The 15,505-nt window shown below is 53.9% G+C and overlaps 6 protein-coding genes across 6 annotated transcripts; 4 read left to right on the top strand and 2 right to left on the bottom strand.

Annotated features, from left to right (window-relative positions):
• Window positions 1-130: 130 nt before the first annotated feature.
• On the bottom strand, window positions 131-1,896 carry CLAFUR5_12978 (Tripeptidyl aminopeptidase; the record flags this gene model as incomplete). The annotated part of the gene is made up of 3 exons (XM_047912126.1): window positions 131-1,439; window positions 1,489-1,585; window positions 1,635-1,896. 3 exons carry the CDS (start codon window positions 1,894-1,896, stop codon window positions 131-133), a joined length of 1,668 nt encoding a protein of 555 aa, XP_047768252.1.
• Window positions 1,897-2,925: 1,029 nt separating this feature from the next.
• Window positions 2,926-3,849, top strand: CLAFUR5_12979 (uncharacterized protein; the record flags this gene model as incomplete). Its single annotated transcript, XM_047912127.1, has 1 exon — window positions 2,926-3,849. One exon carries the CDS (start codon window positions 2,926-2,928, stop codon window positions 3,847-3,849), a length of 924 nt encoding a protein of 307 aa, XP_047768251.1.
• Window positions 3,850-4,279: 430 nt separating this feature from the next.
• On the top strand, window positions 4,280-7,021 carry CLAFUR5_12980 (DNA ligase 3; the record flags this gene model as incomplete). Its single annotated transcript, XM_047912128.1, has 1 exon — window positions 4,280-7,021. One exon carries the CDS (start codon window positions 4,280-4,282, stop codon window positions 7,019-7,021), a length of 2,742 nt encoding a protein of 913 aa, XP_047768291.1.
• A 304-nt stretch (window positions 7,022-7,325) lies between these two features.
• On the top strand, window positions 7,326-7,508 carry CLAFUR5_12981 (uncharacterized protein; the record flags this gene model as incomplete). Its single annotated transcript, XM_047912129.1, has 1 exon — window positions 7,326-7,508. The coding sequence occupies one exon, from the start codon at window positions 7,326-7,328 to the stop codon at window positions 7,506-7,508; it is 183 nt and encodes a 60-aa protein (XP_047767787.1).
• Window positions 7,509-8,193: 685 nt separating this feature from the next.
• Window positions 8,194-8,767, top strand: CLAFUR5_12982 (uncharacterized protein; the record flags this gene model as incomplete). The annotated part of the gene is made up of 2 exons (XM_047912130.1): window positions 8,194-8,226; window positions 8,282-8,767. 2 exons carry the CDS (start codon window positions 8,194-8,196, stop codon window positions 8,765-8,767), a joined length of 519 nt encoding a protein of 172 aa, XP_047767789.1.
• A 2,817-nt stretch (window positions 8,768-11,584) lies between these two features.
• Window positions 11,585-15,057, bottom strand: CLAFUR5_12983 (Importin subunit beta-3; the record flags this gene model as incomplete). The annotated part of the gene is made up of 3 exons (XM_047912131.1): window positions 11,585-14,481; window positions 14,593-14,845; window positions 14,875-15,057. 3 exons carry the CDS (start codon window positions 15,055-15,057, stop codon window positions 11,585-11,587), a joined length of 3,333 nt encoding a protein of 1,110 aa, XP_047767790.1.
• Window positions 15,058-15,505: the final 448 nt, after the last annotated feature.

A 15,505-nucleotide genomic window follows, 5' to 3' on the forward strand; every position in this document is an offset into this window, starting at 1 on the left:
CAACGCTTCTACTTCGACGTTTATAGTAGTCGCTACGCCGCGGTTGAATCGTCGTCGCTAATAAGAGATACATTTACAATTGTGCAAGCGGCCACATGCACCTTTTTTGTCGAGGGCCCTTGCTGCATCATCACAGCCTCACCATCCTCGGCACCCCAGCACTAACCCCTCCCCCATTACCCCCAACCTCAACCCCAAAAATGTCCGCCCACGTAGTATTCCCATACGGCTCTGCCTCAACCTCACAAATCCTGCCCACCTCTGGTACCGTCCCCGCAGAAAAGTACTCACTCACAGTCCTCCACGTACAACTACTCGGCAATCCCAAGCTCGCATGACCATAACCCCTCACCTCCATCACTACGCTCTCCTCGAATGTTTCGCTGACGTTGTAGGCGGATATGAGGGGTGTGTGTCCGTCGAATGTATTGCCGACGATGAGGATAGGATTGGATGTGGCGATTTGGGGGGAAGAGGAGGAGGAGGGGAACTGGAAGCGTTCAGCGGGTTCGATAGACCATTGTGCACATGCCGACATAGTGCCGATCGTAGCGTCGCCCATGATTGTTGAGATGTTGTACAGACGGTCGATAGTAGGTTGGAAATCATCCAGCGTCGCTGCGCGAGCTGTACGATCGCCGCAGTGGATCCCTAATAGGGCTTGAGAGAGTTTGATGGCGTCCAGAGGTGTCGTGGTGCTGTCTGGAACGAGGGATGTAGCGATAGCTTCGAGACCGGCAGTCTGGTTCGTGAAGAGAAAGCTCAACATAGTGACGAGACCAGGCCAGCCAGCAGGACCGTAGATGGCTTGTTGGATGAAACCTTTCAGGAGGGGGTAGTCGATGAGGTATTGGCCTATCGGTATCGGGCGGGACTTGAGTTGCTCCAACAGATGCCATGTTCTTCCTTCGAGCTCGGGACCCGTGAGGTTGAGACTCGCGAGAGGACAGAGGTCACCGCCTGCATCAATACAGGTGGAGAAGATCCCGGCGAAAACTTTGTCGGAATCTGTCCATTCCTCAAAGTCTGCGAGCGCGTGGTAGTATTCGTGGGGGTTCTGGACGCCGTCGAGGATTAATTTGTCGATTCTGTTCGGAAACATGGCGGCTACTGTGGCTCCAAGGGTTGTTCCGTATGAGAGCCCCCAGTAGCGGAGCATGCCGTCTTCGTTGAGTGCGTCCACGACGCTCATCAGGTCTCTTGCACCGAAGGGCGTGTTGACGTATTTGCCGGTCTCGTTCATGGTTGATTGACATCGTGCGGTGTCGATTGTGCCTCGTGCCCAGATTCGTCCGACGCCATATTCGGTGGTGTTTGAAGAGGCTTGACCTTGGAGCACTGTTGTGGCTTCGACATCATCTTGGACGCAGAGGAATGGTAAGGTGTCGCCGGTGCCGCGCGGGTCGAAAGCGATAAGGTCGTATTGACCACCAGTGAGACTATGAAGCGATTAGCTACGTCCGAGCCTAGAGGAGATACGATACTCACTTTCTCAACACAGCAGCTTGTGCCGCCAGCGTACCCCGACCCGTTGCGCCTGGGCCTCCGAAATTGAACTGAATGCTACCTTTCGAGGGTTGCATAGCTGCATCAAGTCAGCACAAGTTGCCTCTCGTCTGGATCGTAGTACTCACCAGAAGGTACTCTTGCGAGCTCAAGCAGTATAGTCGCCTTGCTGGCCGGATCGCTGTAGTCGAGAGGAACCCTGAGCGTTGCGCAATCCATCGGTAAGGTGCCGTTCACTTTCGCTTCGTCGCAGAGGCCCCATCGTATACTGCTGAAGTTACATTCTGCTGTGTTGTTGCTGGCTGCTGTACTATTGTTGGCTGCTGTGCCATTGCTGGCTGCAGCGACGATGCTGAGGAAGAGTGGAAGTGTTGAGATTGTTGATCGCATCGTAGTTCGGCGTTCTGTTGGCGATCTTTCTGCTTCGACTGTATGTTGTTCTCTTGTTCGTTCTGACTATTAAACAAAGCTACAAGTTGTCCGGCAGCTGCCATCATATATACTGGTCCTCCTCTTGTCATCGACTCGTTAGGGGGACTCTGCAAGCCTTCCTTCGTTCGGTGGCTGCAGGCTGTGCCAATGTTAGAGCTGAGAATGAGGATGCCACAAATACCGGCACTCGCGAACGCGAATACAGTCAGTCTGTATGCCATATTGTCTAGTATAGTCGAGTTGATAGCATTTGCACGTGGCGTAGTCGTAGTCGTATTCGTTGGAGGACGCTAGGATCGGTGCTAGACCAAATGAGGAGGTGATCGCTATAGGGCTGCGTGTTGCAGCGGAAGCCAAGAGCTGCGCCATGGCAGTCTGCGGCTGAGTTGTGGTACAGCATTTCAGCTTCTCGTTCAAGATCTTTTTCGTTTTCGTATATCAATGGCATCGCCAATCCGTAGTCCAGGGTGACTTTGCGAACAGTGGAAGCTCAGGTACCAGAACCGGTGAAGAAGTTTGAGGTCATCGTACGAGCATTCTCTCATCCTCTGCTGTTGCCGGCACAGTTACCGGCATAGACTTTGGCTAAAAGATCGAGTCAAAAGCAGCTAGTGTAGGTTAAAGGTGGTATTGATGCACAATGGGTTATGCAGACGGCATGTTGCTGACGTACCTTCAGTCTCGAAGCACTGCGTGCAAGGGTGAAGTAGCATCGCAGAAGTAGGGCAATCTTTGGCCATGCCACCACGAAGATCGCACAACAAGTCCCGGCGCGGATGCCTTACCTGCAAGCGGAGACGTGTGAAATTCGATGAGGCCGGACCCCCATGTACGAATTGCAAGGTCAGGAGTACCGAATGCTACTATGCAGCTACGACGTCGTCGACCTCAGTCACACCACAATCCGATAGAAGAAGCGCCAGTCCGAGCGCCAGCCTGGACCGGATGTCATTGGCCAGTGGCCGCAACCATACTGAGCTGGAACTCATGCACAGATGGACCACAGTGACGTATCTCTCGATCGGGACAGAGATAGCAGACGACTGGTTGATATGGCAGCGTCATGCTCCAGTCGTAGCGTTGAGGTACGATTGCTTGATGGAGACGATCATGGCATTGACCGCCTTTGAGCTGGCATACTCGTTTCCGGATGATGCTGTCCGGTGGATGAATGTCGCGCTCGGCTACCAGGGCTCGGCATTCCACAGCTTCCGTGACCAGCTCCAGAAATCAAGTGGTGACGACTACGATGCCATGATCTATTCGTCTGTGTTGCTGATGGTTTTGGCTATGGCGTCCGCCACCAGCTCTGTCCTGGCGCATGCCCAATTGGAAAGTACAATCGACCACTGCATGGCGCATCACGAACTTGTCGTCGGAACAGCTTTAGTAATGACCAAGGATGGCCCCAACAGATACAAGCCGCATGCACTCTGGAGCAAGGTACCGGACTTCCTATCGTTAGACAAGCACGGCCTGGAAGCAGCAGTCGAAGATGTACTGAAGAAGGTGGAGGCACTCAATGAAGCTCGAGGGCCGGATCGGAGTGATGCAGGGTTGTTCAATCAGATCCCTTCATCGCAGTACATGGGCTGCAAGACGGCGTTAGTGTGGACAAAGTTCATGTTTCAAGCGTGCACGTCCAAGTTACTTCGTAGCTACACGCTCGGGTGGCTGACATGCTGCGGGAAAGATTACATCCAAGCGGTGAAAGACGGCGACCGGGTGTCACTGCTGCTGATGCTGTTCTGGGGAGTTCTGTTGCATCCTCTGGGTGACGATTGTTGGTACGGCAAAGGTTTCGGGAAGTCGCTGGTCGATGAAGTCTCGGACGCGGTCCAGAATGACGTGGGTCAGGATGGGTTAGAACTAGACGTGATCGTGTGGGCGAAGAATGAGCTCAACTGTTAAGAAGAAGCAGCAAGGAGTCCAGTGCGCAGGATTCGGTACTTGGGGGCGAGGGGGTGTAACTGTCTGTTGCTGGTCAATTCTGTACCTTCGACAACTCAACTTCGCCTGCCATGTGTGTCAGTGGCTGTCGTCTGCTTTCACGTGTTTCGGGACTCAGATGTTGAAGATCGACGTCGTTATATTCGTCAGGAAAGATTAATGCGATGGTCGTTGTCACGATGTTGAGAAGGAGCGGAAGACGTCGACAACATGGAGGAAAGAAACGCGACCAAAATTACATGTATCCTTGTTCGCGATCGTAGCCCGTGCCCCATGACGTGACCGTAGATCATCGGCCGCGGCCGCGGCTCGTTCGCGTCAACATCGACAGCGATGCCATCTACACGCCAAGCCATCTACACGCCAAGATGAGGTTGGTATATGGATCACAATGAGTACGCCGAACAAGCGGCGCAAGAAGACTCATGACCAATCCTCTCCTCGGCCTCCAGCTGTGAAGAGTTTGGACTTCTTCTTTGGCAAGCAGCCGGCTACGAAGGAGCTGCAGCACCATGGCAGCAATGGCCAGCAGAGTACGTGGCCAGTGGCAGAAGCAGAGGAGCATCTGTACGGCGATGGAGACGACAAAGAAGACTTGACAGACGAGCAACTGGCACGGAAGCTGCAGGCAGAATGGGATGAAGAGGCTAGGCAGGACAGGACGAATGTGGATGCATCCCCCAAGAACAACAACAACAACAACAACAACAACAACAACAACAACAACAACAACAATGCTGCAGATGTGGAGGCTGTGGTGAAGGACAAAGTTCCCGATAAGTCAAAGTCGCCCGATAGTTCTATACCAGCCGAGGATGGAAAAGAAGACGCCACGGCGCTTGCATCTCCGGCCAACAACGCTTTCGCAGCATTGCGCAAGAAGAGCACCCTGTCCCTACAGTCAGCCATCGCCGACGACGATGTCATCTCCCACGATATCCCTTTCGACGAATCGCCGCTCACGTTCGACCCGCAGAAGTACCTACCAGGGTTAAGAAAGCAGTGGGCAGCCGAAGGTGGTATGGCATCCTACGCCTTGCTCACGCATTGCTTCGTCCTGGTCAACAGCACGCAGTCACGCATCAAGATTGTCGATACGCTGGTCAATCTGATTCGCACGTTGATCGAAGGTGATCCTGGGTCACTACTGCCTGCCGTCTGGCTGGCGACGAACTCCATATCTCCTCCGTACATCGACATCGAGCTGGGCTTGGGCGGGTCAGCAATATCAAAAGCATTGAAGAAGGTGTGCGGATTGGACAACTCATCGTTGAAGACGTTGTACAACAAGCATGGTGATGCCGGAGATGTCGCTTTCGAAGCAAAGAAGAGGCAGAGCTTGACCCTGCGCAAGCCGAAGCCGCTCACCATCAAAGGCGTGTACGAAAGTCTCCACAAGATCGCGAATGCCAAAGGGACTGGCTGCCAGGAAGTCAAGCAACGCATAGTCGAACGACTCGTACAAGACTCGAGAGGTGCAGAGGAGAGCAGATACATCGTACGGACACTCGTTCAACATCTTCGCATTGGAGCAGTCAAGACGACTATGCTTATTGCACTATCACGAGCGTTCTTGCTCTCGAAGCCTCCTAACGCAGACTTCGACATCAAGTCGCAAGCGGATCTACGCAGACTGAACAAGCAAGATCTGGCAGAGGTATATTCACACCCCGAGGAATTGGTGAAAGCCAGCTTTGCTCGAAGACCCAACTACAACGACCTGGTGCCAACACTCCTTGAGATTGGCATCTGCGACGAACTCGTGATTCGCTGTGGTCTGGCAATGCATATCCCACTTCGGCCTATGTTGGGTGGCATCACGAGAGATCTGGGCGAAATGCTCACAAAGCTGCAAGGCCGTGACTTTAGTTGCGAGTACAAATATGATGGCCAGCGAGCTCAAGTACACTGCGATGAAAATGGCAAGGTGACCATCTTCTCGAGACATCTTGAGCTCATGACTGAGAAGTACCCGGACCTGGTCGCCCTTGTCCCGAAGATTCGCGGCGAGGGTGTCAGCAGCTTCATCTTAGAGGGCGAGGTGGTCGCAGTCGACAAGGAATCTGGCAATCTCAAGCCGTTTCAGATCTTGGCCAACAGAGCACGGAAGGATGTAGTGATCCAAAGTGTCAAGGTTGACGTCTGTCTCTTCGCCTTCGATCTGATGTACCTCAACGGCGAAGAACTCCTTGGCCGGTCGTTCCGCGAGCGGCGAAGTCTGCTCAGAAGTCTGTTCGTAGAGATTCCAAACACGTTTACATGGGTCAAGAGCATGGATGCCACATCAGCGGACGGTGAAGCAGTCAGCGACTTCTTCAAAGGCGCGTTGGACATCAAATGCGAAGGCATCATGGTCAAAGTCCTGGACAATGTACCTAACCCAGAGCTACAGGCTGAGATGGATGGCGATGCAGGCGATGAAGTTCCTACTACAAAACCTGCCGCTCCATCAAAGGCGAAGAAAGGCAAAAAGTCGAAAGCGAAAGCCAGTGCACAGGATGCGGCCGAAGATAACACCGAGAAGAAAAGCGGCCGCCGAAAGGCTCTGCTCTCTACTTACGAACCCGACAAGCGTCTCGACTCCTGGCTCAAGGTCAAGAAAGACTACGATACCCAAACAGACACCATCGACCTAATCCCAGTCGGCGCATGGCACGGTCAAGGCCGGAAGAATGCCTGGTGGTCACCAATCCTGCTCGCATGTCGCAACCCAGAGACTGGCAGCCTCGAAGTAGTGACAAAATGCATTTCCGGTTTCACAGACGCCTTCTACAAAGCCAATCGAGCCAAGTACGACCCAGACAAGGGCATTGATGAAGAAGGCAGCAACATCATCAGCCGTCCGAGCTATGTCGAGTATGGAGGCGAGCCGACTGTGTGGTTCGAGCCACAAGAGGTGTGGGAGATGATTTTTGCGGACATTACACTCTCGCCTACTTATACTGCTGCCATTGGACTGGTTAGTGAGGAGAGGGGACTTTCGCTGCGCTTTCCGCGCTTTCTCAAGGTGAGGGAGGATAAGGGTATTGAGGAAGCTAGCACGAATCAGTTTCTGGCGGATTTGTACAGTAAACAGCAGGCGAGGGCGCCTGTGGCGGGAGCTGTGGTCGAAAATGTTGAAGAAGATGAATGAAAGACTTCGACTGCGCGGCCCAAAATTCGAGCCCTGCATGAGTACGCAGCACAAGAGCTGGCGGTAGAGACAGCAATATCTTTTGGTGGTCCCTGATAGAAGACATCGACCTCGCGGGCTGTCTTAACGCAGTCCTTGGCCCGCTGGTCTGCTAGTGTCGGCCTGGCGTTATACAAGCGTTGCTTACACCCATATCGCCACCCCCGAGGACCTTTCTGAGCTTCAATGACACCACTCTGGTACGGCAACCCGCTTCACTCGAGCTCGAGACTTTCAACGTCCAGACCACGTCAAATATGCCAACATGGTACGACTCACGCCAGATCTCGGGCAGATTGCTGACCCGGCCGCTATCATAATGGTCTATAGCTCAGCGAAATCCCTCCCTAAGCATGAATGGTATGACACGTTTGCTGGTGGCATCGCGCATCGAGGCAACTTTGAGATCACCGAAGAGCAAGTGCATGCTGCCGCCGGAGAATTGTAGCGCCATAAGACGCCCTCCAACCTCGTGCGTTGGCCTCCATGTCGCAGTCCTGCCACACGTCTCGTAAACAACGCCAACAGGCATCCTTACACGAAGGCTTTGGGCTCCAGGGACGGTACTTACGATGGGCCCAGGCGACAGCGACAGTCAACCCAGATCACATCAGACATTCTCGAAAAAGCCCCATCTCGATCCCGCAGAAGTTTACCAGCCAGCCATCACACGCACTTGCAGAGCGCTCCGGCATGAGCTCCTGCCTCACTACCACAAGACCAGAATACTGTTGGATGCGAACGGCAGTTTCACGTGTATCGAGAGGGTGGGCAGGTGGCTGCTGGCCATTGGGCCTGAGAAGCGGTCACAGCTGCGCGGCATATTCATGGGCTTTCAGATGTCTTCCGAAACAGTAGCAGACGCGCTCAAAAAAGACCACTGGGCTGTCGGCCTCTGCATCGGAGATGTAGAGCGGATGATGTTACTGCCTCCAACGAGCCGCGGCTGGCGAAATTGGAGTGTCCTGGTATTCTAGGCCAGTGCTCGAGTCCATATGGTCTCCACGCTTGGCTCGCCCTCTGTGCGGCTGGTGCCGATCAACGTAGCTGCGCCATCCATCATCCCCATTCTTTCTTCACCTCAAATATTCACATCGACCACCACATCGACCACCACAAAATAGCCTTACAAAATGTTACACGAAGCAGAACTCTCCAGAACTCAGGTGACCACACCGACCGCTGAATCATGTAGTCCTCGAGCCAGCTAACAAGCGCCAGTATTTCCGCCTCCTCGACCTGCCACCTGAAATCTGGAGCAACATCGGCAAGCTCGTCGTCGATAACAAGCCTCCTCTCACCTACCGCGCTATCTGGTGGGCGCGCGACGAGAGATGTAGCACACCATGGACCCAGCAACCAGCCATCGCCCGCACTTGTCGAATCCTGAGGCAGGAGCTACTACTATACTACTACAAGAACACACCTCTTCGCTACGTCCTTGCACACACAACCTCGTGTCAGGCGGTTGGTATATGGCTCCGAGCGATTGGCAAACACAACAGGCTGCTCATGGGAGTCATCAGCATTGGAGTCTGGTCTTATGCGCCGATGGATACTTTGAGGAAGGAGCTGTCGGTCGATTGGAAAGTGGAATTCGAGCTGCATGAGCTGGAGTACAAGCGCATAACACCACGCTTGAGCAACGGGATGGAGGCAAGTTCCAAGCTCGAGCAGTACTCGATTGCCACGGTGACGTTTGTGTAGCGGCAGGAGTGCTGCAATGGGGTGTTCTCGGGTTCGCACTGTGCAGTATGGACAAGAGGACAGCACTTGCAGCCATCACCACGTCAGACCGGCTGCTACTCCCTGATTGAACGGAAAGATCTTGCCTGCAAGGGATTGTGAAATTCTGCAACAGCAGTAATCACCAGCAATGCCGCGAGTGAGCTTGATTTGGCTTCGTGTTTCTGAACACCTTTCGTACTGTAACACCACCAGCTGATTTTGCAGCTTTACATCCGCATATCTCATCAGCATACGGAATTGATCATCCATCATGCGCACCAAGAGAAAAGTCAACAACACAAACACACCGGTAGTACACCGCCGGTAGCACCAGTGGTGAGAACACGTGCTGAACCACACAAAACAATCGACCAAGGCTGACCTAGTCTATCTGCAGCGCCGAGGCCTCCCCAGACTCCCAACCGAAATGTGGCTCATAATCGTGAAATACACCATCAACAACGCCACCCCCATCGAGAACATCGCCATCGACACCTTCGCAATCATCGACGGCCGAGTCTTCCAGCAGCCCCCCCCCCCATCACACGCACCTGCAGAGTCCTTCAACGCGAATTCCTACCATACTACTACGAAACAAAGATCGACATCGATTTCGATCACATCCCTATCGACTATGCCACCGAGACGTTCAAGCGGAGTCTCAACGTCTTCATTGACTGCATTGGCTACGAGAACCGCCGTCCCATCCGGGGGGGTGTACAGGTACATCAAAGCGCCTTTGCCGCTATTCGAGCTGCGAGTGCAGGAGACGGTGGTGCAGAGGTACGTCAAGCATCGGATCCAGTTGGTGAGGGACCGGGTGCAGGATAAAGCTGGCTGGGTACGGTGTTCTGTGAGGTTTGTGCGGTGTTCTGAGAGGTTCTCCGCGCAATGGCGAGCTCCTGTTCCCTGGGCATGAGATTCTCCCGGTGACTTTGTGCACTACGAGCCACCTGAAAGATCGGGGATTGCATAGCAGGGAGAGTATGCATTGAAACAATGGAAAGAAGATAAGGGCAGAAGATGATTCAGACGGCATCTTCAGACCCCCAATGAGTCACTTCACTTCCATCCAGCTCCCAGCTGTGTAGCGCATTGTACAAAGCGCGCCGATCGTCGTCATGCTTGGCTGTTAAACTCAACATTCGATTTGTTCCCACTCCTCATGTAGAGGGCGATTGTGTACCGTCACGCTGTACAGACCCGCCCGAAGAGTGCTTCCTTTTTAGCGACGGGTCTTGACTTATCAGAAAGTCTAGCTTGTATTTGACAGAGAGCAGCGATCGATCCAGCTTTTGAGCGATGTCGTCCCGCGAATAGCCCGCGACATACATCGACCTCAGATCCTCAAGTGAGTCTCTACTCCACAATTTTGTCCGCGTTCGACCTTGCCAAGGGTTTGCTCCCAATCGCCATTGACGCAATTTCTGTGTGATTGTTTTCACCGACATATTGAGTGCGTCTGCGATCTGTGGGCCGGAAGCGTTCTCCGTTGCGAGTCTCTCGAATACTTCGATCTTTTCTGGGCTTAAGACGATGGCTCCAGACCTGGATCTGCTGTCTCGCTGTGGGGAGGCACGAGTTCAAGGAATCACTGGTAAAGTGCGGCGCCCGAACGACCTGGCAGCGATCGCGCGATGTCGGTCCACGACTTATTTTCCTGTCGCAACTTGAGCAACGTGCGATCCTGCTCCGAAATAAAACGATGGCGATGATGCGACTTACCTCCAACGTCGGTAGGTGGAAATCTAGACAACTTAGCGTATCGTGCTGCGACTGATTCTCGGCTTCTGGAGGAAACAGATCTCGAACAGCGGCTACTGTCATCCCTCGAGCCTTGGCGGCCATAATACGTTCGGTGTCCTCGGGTGTCCACTTCTGATGTCCGTGTGCGCTATCGACGATACCAAGCCTCACAAGTTTCGAGTAGCGGGTTGCGATAGCAACCACAGAACGACCTCGTAGCAAGAGGCTGGTCTGAGCTGCCGTGTCTCCTGCATTGCGCGAGTCTATCAGTATGCGTGCCTCCTCATCGGTCCATTTGCGCCGCAATAAGCGTTCGCTGAGACTGAAGTTTCGGCTCCAAGGCTCTGACAGCTCTTTGAAAGAGGTGCAGCTGCCAGGAAACCAACATTGCCTAGACGCCATGGCAAGATACCCAGCATCTATAGAGCTCAATTGCAAGAATTAGACCAATTGCAAGAATTAGACCGAAGGTTCAACCCGTCAAATTCGGGATCACCAGCATCCAGTCTTCCCAGGTCAAGTTGACAGTCTCAACTCCACCGCTTCCTGAAGAATAGCCCGATCACTCGATCCACTACGCAGGGAAGCTACGAGCCAGCCAAAGACCTAGTCCGAGTCCAATTTCTAAGGTCCAAGATCCTGTCTCCAGTGTGTGATGAGGTAGGTTCCGGCTGGTCCAATAGAGGTAGTGTTCAGCAGTATTCAACAAAGGGAGGAAACGAAAGATGGCGCTTGAGAATCAAATGCTGCACCGATTGCTGGAGTCCAATGTACGTGAAGCCCGCAATGATTGTGTTGAGGCGATGTTCACGAGATGACAAGAGTTCAAGGGAAAGTGCAAGTCGCCAAGTGCAGTCGCGTGCAGGGTCTGAATCACACTAGACCCGATGCGATCGTCTGCAAAGGGTCTCACTATCTCAGTATGAGGTCGGGAAAACACATTCAGGATACGATATTGATGCTCGAACATGGATATCATTCGTGTCTACTTCAATCACGTCGCCACTTCCTCGCCTACTCCCCATACCTCGCCGTCACAACTGGCGGAACCTACCCAAACAACGTCCGCACAGTCTGCTGCGTCTCAGGCGGCAGACCGTTCAACAGCTGATCAGCGTTAAGCCCAGCAGTAGCAATCAGCTTACGTCCAGCCGCCACTATCCGCTGCGCCATCTGTCCTTGTAGTGTCTCTGCCTCCAGAGCCTGAGCAATGAACTTGAAGCAGTCAGCAGCTCTCGACATCACCGCAGGCTGCTGGTCATCGATGAGTTGCGCCAGGAAAGCATATGCGTAGGGCGCAGCCTCCTCGTCGTTGGTGGCCGGCAGTGTGTCGATCCAGCCAGCGACTACCTCCGAAGCGTTCTGCACCTTGCTGTGGTTGAAATGCAGAACTTTTGCGATACTAGCGCAAGCGTTTTCGGTAGCGAAGGCGTCGTCGTCGGATCGTGCGTTGGGTCTTCGTGTCACGTCGAAGAGGATTGGGAGACTGCCGGCAACGAACTCAGCCCAAGGCTCGCCACCTTTATGTGCAGCAACGCCGACACCGTAGCAAGCAGCTTGTCGGTTCGCAGCCTGGTCGTCCCGCATCCCGTCGACCAGAGGCTGAGCGATGTACGAGTAGTAGTTCCAGGAAGCAGGACCGCAGAACTCGAGCACATCATCGAGGATGCAAAGAGCCCATTGTCGCTGTGTGGCGTCTTGGCTGTGGACGAAGAGGTCGTAGTAGTTGAGCAGGCGCTCCCAGTGTGGGAGGAAGCTTTGTTGTTGGTGCTTGAAGATGGTGTGGAAGGCTTTGTTCATGTCGCTAAGCAGAGTTTGATCGTCCTCAACTGCGAATTCGTAGTCTTCGCCAGGCTCTTCGCCGTCTTCGCGTTCATTAGCTTCCTCAGCGCGCTCGTTGACTCGTTGCTGGTAGTCCTTGAGCACGCTCTCGGCCGAGGTGATAAACGTCGCCATGTGGTCGTTCGAAAGGCTGTCCTTGCCAGAAACCTCTACAGCCTCGTAGAAGCACTGATACATCTCGGCAAGAGTCTCGATCGCTGGCTCTGTCTCCAGAACTTCAAGGATCTTCTCGATGGTTATCTTCCAGAGGTTGAGGTATTGTTCTGAGTTGACGCCATACGCGACCTTGAATGAGTTGAGCAGCTGTGGAACGGCCTTTGCAGAAGCAACACGGACTGGGTCGTGGAAGAAGAAAGCTAGGCCACTGATCGCAACCTTGTCCATGATCTCCGTAACGTATGGTGCGAAGCCGGCCTCGAGGTTCGACGCGTAGACCGTAATAAGCTCAATAGCCATGAACTTGTCGTCGAGTGTGCTGGTCTTGATGCCGATGTATTTACCTTTGAGTGGCACAAGCTCCCAACCCTCCTCTTGCTCAATCTGGGCCACGTTCTCCTCGTCGTCCAGTAACTGAATGTCCGCCTTGGCTTGCGCCAATTTCATGAGTGGCGGCATGACTGTGGGTAGATATGGCACGAAGTCCTGACCTAGCACTCGGCACATTCGTCCCCAGCAGTGTAGCAGATAGCTTTCTTGGGGGTCGTCGTCGTCAACAATGTTGGCCTGCACGCTGCCCAGGACCTGAACGAGGTTGAGAGCATCTTGACCCATGCGTTCCTTGCCAACGGCAAGAGCGATAAGAGTTGCGCACTCCATGGCCTTGGCTCGGAGCAGTCGCTTCTCCTTCTCGTTCGGCTCTTGCAGTACCGAGAAGAGCGCTGGCATGAGTTCGGGGTACCACTTCCCGAATGTGCTTTCAGCTGAGTCGGCGACAGTGGCGATGGTAGACAGGGCCTGCTCCTGAACGAACCGCTTGGGACTTCTCAAGAGCTGCATTAGGTTGGTGAGCAGTCTGTCCAGGTAGGGCTCGAGGATCTCCTTCTCCGCTTCCTCGCAGAAGTTGACAAGAGCTGCAGCGGCGTGCGACTGGACTCTTGGCTCGGGGGCAGTCAAGGTCTCGATGAGAGCTGGGAGCACAAGTTGGTGGTACTTGGTCTGCATGGTGCCCTTGAAGTCGGTACTCATTTGGCCAAGAGCGTTGCAAGCAGCCCATCGGACTCGTGGGTGAGCATCTGTGAGTGTCGGCATGAGGAGTTGCAGCACCTGCTGAAGCTCGCCTTCCATGATGTCGGCGCAACCTTCCGAGATGGCAGATATGCACATCAGCGCTGCGTGCTTGTCTCTCCAGGCAGCAGATTGCAGCATCCGCGGAAGCCAGGTGAAGGTTGGAGGGAGGAGGTCCTTGCCGCCGATCTTGTTCGCGAGGCGATCCATTGTCTGCTCACCCGCAACGTGGTTCGAGTCGCTCTCGTCAAAGTCGACATCCTCTTGCGAATTCCACTCCTCTGCATCGTGGTCGTCGATACCAACATCCGTCATGAGAGCAAGACATTGCGTCACCATATCGTTAATATAGTTCTTGTCCTGCTTGCACATCTTTGGGTTGTAGTCGGCAAACGTAGCCATGAGCTCAAGCGCATTCTGGCGGGCCTGGTCATCCAGCTCTTTATCCTGGATCATCTGTATGCAAATTTGCACCAGTGGGCCAAAGACTCCCTTGAATGCCTTTGATGCAACTTCAGCCAGCTCAATGACAGCCATGAGCGCCTTGGTAAGAAGATCCGACTCATGATCATCCTTGAGTGGGACGAGGGTGCTGAGAATGTCTGGGATCAAGATGTAGTACTTTGGTTGCGCCTTCTTGTTGAGCGATTGGAAGAAGGAAGAGAAGGCGGTCATGGTTGCGATTCGAACGTTGACATCTTCGTCCTTGATACCCTTTTGGAAGACGGCCACAATGATGTCCTCGTGCTGCTTCTCGATGATGCCGGGTGTTGTCTCGAAGATACGGAAGGCGGACTCGCGTAGGTTTGCATCGGGTGATTGGCTTGCTTGGTAGAGGGCATTGAGGAGGTCGGGCCAAGTGTCTCGCGAACCGTCTGGAGCTACACAGAAGGTCAGTATATCAACTCATCCGAAAAGCAAACGCCACCATCATCCTTTCCGTCCAAAGCGTGCCCTGCTCGTCCGGCCTTCTCGGGGCTCGTATGACTTACCATAGATTGTCTCATCCGTGTACTGTCTCGCAATCTCCGCCACAGCATCCGCGATCTTGTGGCGCACCGACTTCTTGGACTCGTTTGCGTAGCACTGTAGCAACTTCGATCGGATGGCAGTCTTCGACTCGTTGTTGAGCTGGAGAAAGACTTCCTTGTTTTCGCCAGATGAAGCGTCTTTAGTGGTTCGAGTCGCGATTCGGCGGAAGATGACAGCGGCGAAGGATCGCGTCTGAGTCGAGTCAGTAGTTCCCTGCCATACTTATCTCGTAGACTACTCACGCCCTCATCAGTTGCGCCCTCCATCTGCTCGGCGAGGCCCATGAGAAGGACATCTGGTCGCTGTGCCACCCATGCTGTGTTGAGCTGCTCTTCCGCCTTTGTTCGCGTGGGATTATCGGTGGCCTGTAGGCCTTGCAGGAGCTGCACCAACTGGTTGTGCGCCTCTGGAGGAAGCAGCGACATGGTGGTGATGTGTTGTCCGTTGGAATTCCCGTTGTTTCGAGAAATTGTGGGGAAGCCCTCGAAACGCGTCGCTCTATGCGCGTGCTTCCATGCGCCGAAGGATGTGAGCTGGTTGTATGCTGAGTGAAGCTCGAGTAATCCAGCTATCGCAGGGTACCTATGCTGTTGCGCGAGAGAGTCGGTGTATGGGCAGCGTCAAGCGCTGCTGCTCGTTGTTGTGCCGAAACGTGAAAGAAAGCTGGCGATCAATAGTTCTAACTTGATTCTGGCGAAGGCTCCCGTCGGCCGTCGCGCACTCCCGGCCAATCAGGTGAACCAGGGTCTGCTAACCCTGCGTTTCGCTCGTTCCTTCCCAGTCCCCTGTACTCGACCGTGACATGAACATCACAAGAACACAATTCGCCGTCAAAACAAAGACATGGACATGGCACAACTCGAACAATCGGCC

Source organism: Fulvia fulva, chromosome 11 (genome assembly GCF_020509005.1).
Source record: "Fulvia fulva chromosome 11, complete sequence".
NCBI lineage: Eukaryota > Fungi > Ascomycota > Dothideomycetes > Mycosphaerellales > Mycosphaerellaceae > Fulvia > Fulvia fulva.